This window comes from Triticum dicoccoides, chromosome 7B (genome assembly GCF_002162155.2).
Source record: "Triticum dicoccoides isolate Atlit2015 ecotype Zavitan chromosome 7B, WEW_v2.0, whole genome shotgun sequence".
In the NCBI taxonomy this organism is placed as follows: Eukaryota; Viridiplantae; Streptophyta; class Magnoliopsida; order Poales; family Poaceae; genus Triticum; species Triticum dicoccoides.
The window spans coordinates 109,581,286-109,587,484 of NC_041393.1; the positions used below are offsets into that span (position 1 = coordinate 109,581,286).

Genomic DNA, 6,199 nt, shown 5'->3' on the forward strand with positions numbered 1-6,199 from the left:
TCCCTCCTGCCGCCGGGGGGCCGAGATCTTCCACACCTCCATGCCCTAGAGGCCATCGAAGATAGGGCGGACCGGCGACGGCGCCGACGAGAGAAGAAGAGCTTTTTTGGTGGAGGAAGAAAGAGATCCTTAACCATCGTCTTTGAGAAGCCAAAGCACTGAAAGATAACCCACACATAATCAATCACAATTCTAATCATCTAACCAATTGTTGTTTACCACTCGGTTAATAAATCTTGGACGTAGAGTTGTGTATTTTTATATACAGCCCGAGAGTTGATAATACACAATTTGATTGATGCAGAAATAAAAATTGCAAGTTCTTTGGACAATGCTGGAACTACTATTTAGCGTTCAGTGCAGCTACTGATCTAAGCCGTTGAATGTTCGATCGTATGGCTGGGAGAAGAAGATAAAAACCCAGGGGAAGAACCTGTCATGGCCAATTACCGCCGGTCAAAACTCGCCGCGAGAAATAAACAAGGAAAACAGCCGCGTCATGGCCGGCGACGACCAAACCGAAGCCCCAGCGCTACTGACCTCACCCTCGCTTTCCTCGCGTTGTCCCGACCTCGCCGGCGATGGCGGCGTGGCCCAGCCCGTGGCTGCCGCTCGTCCTCGTAGCCGCCCTGCTCGCCTTCGAGGACTGGCTCTCCACGCCCTCCTGCTCCGGCGGCTCGCCCGCCCCCGACCTCGCCGCCGGGGACCTCAGGGCGATGATGGTGGCCGACCTGATGCTCCTCGGGTCCGACGCCACCTACGCCGACCGCTTCTTCCGGGACCACGTCACGTCCAAGCTTTTCACTGTAAGTGATCAGATTCAGATGCGGGCGAACCCAAAATTCTTCGAGTTTTTTAGTTCTTAGTAGTCTGGTGCTGAAGTGTCTACAAATTCCTGAAATATATTCCATTTCTAGACGATTATATAGGCTGAATTTCAGGAAATTGGTAATGGTAAATGTCCTAGAAGCTATTTTCACTTCAGTCATAAATCTGATAGAAGATGCATCTCTTATTGGCAAGTGTAAAGGCTAAGTCATTTCAGTTATGAGATTTTTTGATGGATACTGTACACAGTTATGGTTAATACTAATTTGCTGTGTTTATGTCTTCGTCAGAAATCTATTGAAACAACGAATCCAGATATGATCATAGTCCTTGGGGACATCTCAGCAAGGGGTTCAGAGCATAACGAGAGCAAATGGATAGCTGTTCTTGAACAGTTTGAGGGAATATTGGGGCAGTACTCTTCCCTTCCTCTTCATATCGTGTTAGGTGATAAAGATGTTGGCGGATGTTCGAGTTTGGATGGTAAATTGGTGCACCATATGGCCAAGCATTTGCCAGGACTAGATTCAAGTGGTTGTGGTGCTTTTGAGTTTAGTAATATCAGTTTTATGTCACTAAATGCGGTTGCACTGCTCTGTGGTGGCAACACGTTGCGCTTCAATGTTGAGAAGGTTTTGGAGAGGGAAAGCCATCATTTCCAAAAGAAAGGGTTAAATGGAGCAGATCATTCTCCTCTGGGAAGTGAAAACGGAGAAGGTGTCGGTGCCCACAGTTGGAGGCAAAACAGCATGACGTTGGGATCAGGTCCTGTCCTTTTGCTCCACATTCCACTACATAAGTCCCAAAAGTCTGACACAGGAGTCATTGGTGTTCCCATGTTTCCAGATGGAACTGTCTCAGATCATCCTTTGGTTCCCCCGAGTTCAAAGCTAAGGTAAATCTTGTATAGTGTGTATTGTGAACATACTTTTTTGTTGAGAGTCATAACTCCTGCTCCATACCAATGCTGATACATTTCTGTGGATACTTTGCAGTTACATGTGAGCTTTACCTGTTGATGTTTTTTTAATATCGCCTAACTTGAATTTTTTGGAACATTAAATAGCGTACAATGTGCATTTGTGTGTCTCTGTGTTGCCTTTATTATTGGTTTGATGATTATATTCTGACGTGCTAATTGGACCCCGCAGGGGAGTTGATGGCAGGAGGCTATATGATCAATCGCATACCCTCCCTGCAAATTCAACACAGTATATTCTTCAAGCGCTTAAACCAAGGTTAGTCCTCCATATACCGCATATTTTGGCAAATGTATATCTGTGAATTGAATTACTTAGACATGTTAATGATGGTCCTTTTGTTGCACTTTTGCTTGTTGCAATTTTAACCGTGTGTGATACTTTGGTAAAAGAAATTCTTGTACACACAAATTCTTATTGAGTCTGTTCCTCAAGGATGGCACTTGAAGGCCTACTCTCATTTTTCTTTCCACAGGATTATATTTAGTGCTCATGCTGATAGCTTCTCAGACCACACCCATCCTGATGGGACAAGGGAAGTAACAGTACCAGCTATGACGTGGAAGAAAGGAGGAATGCCAGGTTTTGCCATCGCTACATTTGGACAAAAAGGCGTTGTATCTGTAAATTGCTGTTGGCTAGTTCAGGAATGGTACATAATGACAGGATATTCAGTATTTTTGTTCTTGACAGCTCTTGCAATAAGATGGTCACACTGGATATGAAATGAAATTATATAATTTATTTGAAGGTATGATTGGTGACTTATCTTACCTAGAATGTGTTCTACATAATTTCATTTCTCGCATGATCGCTGTCTTGGGTATTAGGTTGATACTGAAGTTAGAACATTGTATACACTAATGAACTGCGATCAAACGAAGCGAACCGTCGGTCAGACGGGTGAACCGAGAGCATGACGGATTCGGTCATCAGTCTGACTTTTGAAACTCTATGGTCTTGATTGATCCATTTCCCTGTTTCCTTCTTATTTTGTCTTCTTCTTTTTCTTTTTCGTTTTCGTTTTTCCTGTTGCTTTTGCCTTTAATTTTATCTTCTGTTTTCCCCCTCGTCCATCCCTTCTTTTTTTCCAACTTTATTCTTTTTTGGGTTTTATGTTTTAATTTTTTTAACTCCTTGGACTTTGAACATTTCTATACCCATATATAGCCTGCAGCAGACCGTACCTCAATGAGTGTTTTCTTGTTAAGTGGAATGGATGAAAACCTGTTGATTAGGTAGTAGGCGGTGGAGGCTGCTTCAGCCCAAAAACGTTTGAGAGAAGTCCACATTACAACCATGAACTAACCACTCACTTTAGAACTCAACCCTAAATTTCAAGACTGGTCATCCTACACCTCGAACTAACCGCGCAGTCTAGAAATCGACCATCCTCGCAGTTTTGACTAAGTTAGGTGGTTTTGACCGAGTTGATCGCTGACTGGGCAGCGCCAAGTCAGCAAGAATGGCAACTAGGGATTTAAAAAAAGAATCATGGCCACTAGGGATGGCTCCTCTCCCCCCGCCCTTCTCCTTCCTCCTTGCAGCCACTGCGCCCTAATCCAGGGCGAGCACCGCCACCACACAAGCACGCACGACCTGGGCCTTGTTCCTCACAGCCTCGCGGCACATGAGAGGTGGGTGGCCATGGGTCCCGATCCTGGATCCCCGGCAAACAAGCACCCATGCCGCCAGAGGTGCACAGCGCTGGTCGCCGGCGGCGAACAGAGTCGTAGGCGGCTGGGCAGCGGGGATGGGGGCGGTGGCCGCTGCTGTTTGGGCTTGGGTTCGGGGTCGGGAATGAGAGAGAGAGAGAGAGGACCCAACCCTTGTGGCTATAATTTTTCCTAATTGCGAATGGTATTCTTTGCTGACTTAGCACTGCCCAGTTAGTGGTCAACTCCGTCAAAACCACCCGACTTAGCCAAAACCACGAGCAGGGTTGAGTTCTAGACCGCGTGGTTAGTTTGGGGGTGTAGGGTGACCGGTTTTGAAGTTCAGGGTTGAATTCTAAATCGAGTGGTTAGTTCAGGGTTGTAATGTGGACTTTTTTCAAAATGTTTGCCCATATGAGCATTGGACAACCTGAAGCGAGCCGTGGAGATGATGGTCATGCTCATGCGCTCAGCCTCACCATTCAGTTGAGGAGTGTACGGTATGGTGTGTTGCTTGACGATGCCTAAGTTTCTGCAATAACCGTTAAAAGCTTTTGACCGGAGTTCCATACCATTGTAAGTACGAATTATTTTTACCTCCTCTCAGTTTGCCTTTGTACCATAACTTTTCATTCTTAATTAAAGGCATTGAAAACATCATATTTATGTTTCAAAAAATAATGCCACACTAATCTTTTGATACCTTCAAAACTCCACCTTGTTTGTATCCTTTGATGTCAAGGGTACTAAGCGAGATGAGGTTTATCGTCATGTTTGGTATGTGTCTCATATCTGTTAGCGTGTGTACGTATCATGTCATCATGCGTCCTAATCTGGATAGAACCAATGCCCACAATCTCACGTGGGTTGTCATTACACACAGTGGCGGACCCAGGAATGGGTCAGACCCCATGCGAACTGAGCCAAGGCCCAGGCAGCTCCGTTGACTGTAGTGTTTTATTGTAGCCCCTTCTGCCTGGGCCTTACGCCCCAGGCCATCGCGTGAATCCGCCCATGATTACACACAACATATCCACTCTTGCATAAACTTATTAGTATTAAACCAATCTTTGTTACAACATTTATGAAGCGAATAGGTAGAAACAAGTATCCGTTCACCATGACAAGAAACACAAACCGCAAAAACAACATGAGCATCTCACATTGGAGTTGCTCTAACATGCCCAACGAGAGCAGTAACATATAGAGGGGTTGGTATGTTAGGAAAGTTTGGACAGGTTGGTATCGGTTCAGGTGGGCATGCTAGGAGAAAACCAAGCAATTGAAAAAACCCGGTAGGAAGACGTCCTCGTTGGTTGCTGGTAAAGAAACGAGACGATGTACATATCTCTTTCAAGTTTATGCTTGGCTAGAATGGAGAGTGCTGAGGCCTCCTGCCGAGTATGTGAGGCTGGCGTGTGGACCCAATCAGCTGGTGGCCTTGCCCTTTTGCCATGTACGTGTGTTGCCTGCAGCTGGGACACAACCATGCTATACATACGCTGCCATGATGTCACACTAACAAAAAAAATAGCTGGTGGCCAGTTTGGTTAGCGCTAAGAAAATCATCATCTAGAAAAAAAATAGAAAATTATCTCCAAGTCATTCTATTCTCTCCAGCAACGATATCGATCCAACTGCCCAATATTTTTTGCCACCGTCAGTGCCATCTATGCTGCCGCCTCCGCCAAGTCCCATCCCCCGTGCAACTCCCCGTGTGACTTCTCCTCATCGCATTGCAGCCTCCCAGCAAGGTCCACCCATCTGTCACCTTCGTCGTCTCTCTCTCGCCACTTCCGCCCGGACCGCCCCATTACCCTGCTCGGCGGGTCGCTTACTATAATTGCCATGGCCACTGCCCACCTGCCAGGAGGAGAAGGCAGTGCCCTCTGATGGGTTGATCGCGCACGACTAAATTGGTGAATTGATGTGGCCATGGCGTCTCCTGCCTGATGAGCGACGATTACAAATCTACAACACTGAGTCAGTACTGACTTCACGTGTTCTTTCCCTTCAAAAAGTTTTGAATTGTTTCTATTCTTCTTTCTGTTAGTTCTCCTGTGCCAAAACATGTTCGGTGTCAGACTGGTGTCAATTTTGTTGACGCAACTTGGTTTGTTTCTGTCAATAGTTTGAGCAGGTTGTTTCTGTCGCTACAATATTGTTGCACCTTAAATGATTGTATGGCTAATCATGTACTTGAGAGTTGATAATACATTTCTCTTGTTTCTTGTGTAAAATCTTACGTTTAAAATTTAAATCTGAGAAAAACGCAGAAAACACACTAACTGTTTGCTATTCTTGACCTTTTTTGCTTGGAGTGCATAAGTTTGCTAGACGAAGATGAAGTATTTGTGGAAGTGGTCATGCGACCATACATATTGTTTTGCCATGTGTTGTACTTATAGATTGTTTTGTCATGTGCTATATTCAAATGAATACACTCCCGTAGAAAAAGATGGTATCCATCATTACACATAGCTGATAATTAGTTGTTATGTTGACATTAGAACGATCTGTCAGCACATGAAACACTTTACTGATGTTGAAGAAAGGCAGGAAAGCACTAGAGTAAACACAATAATGTTTACCCAAATGCTTATGTCCATCTCTATTATCCACCTCCATCATGCACAACACACAAACCAGGCGATGCAAAACGCAACTATAGCGGTAGCCGGCACGGGTGCAGCACAGCGCGCCCTGTTCAAGAATTCGTCCGATTAACCAGTTAAC

General features: G+C 45.2%; 1 protein-coding gene across 2 annotated transcripts; it reads left to right on the forward strand.

Moving 5' to 3' along the window:
• The first annotated feature begins 465 nt into the window (after positions 1–465).
• LOC119341432 (metallophosphoesterase 1-like) lies at positions 466–2,581 on the forward strand. 2 transcript variants are annotated; one of them, XM_037613305.1, is made up of 5 exons: positions 466–806; positions 1,119–1,593; positions 1,675–1,723; positions 1,980–2,066; positions 2,284–2,581. In XM_037613305.1, the coding sequence occupies exons 1-5, from the start codon at positions 582–584 to the stop codon at positions 2,531–2,533; spliced, it is 1,086 nt and encodes a 361-aa protein (XP_037469202.1). In that variant the 5' UTR covers positions 466–581; the 3' UTR covers positions 2,534–2,581. The 2 variants fall into 2 exon arrangements, with proteins under 2 accessions (XP_037469202.1, XP_037469201.1); XM_037613304.1 differs by having other exon boundaries at positions 1,119–1,723.
• Positions 2,582–6,199: the final 3,618 nt, after the last annotated feature.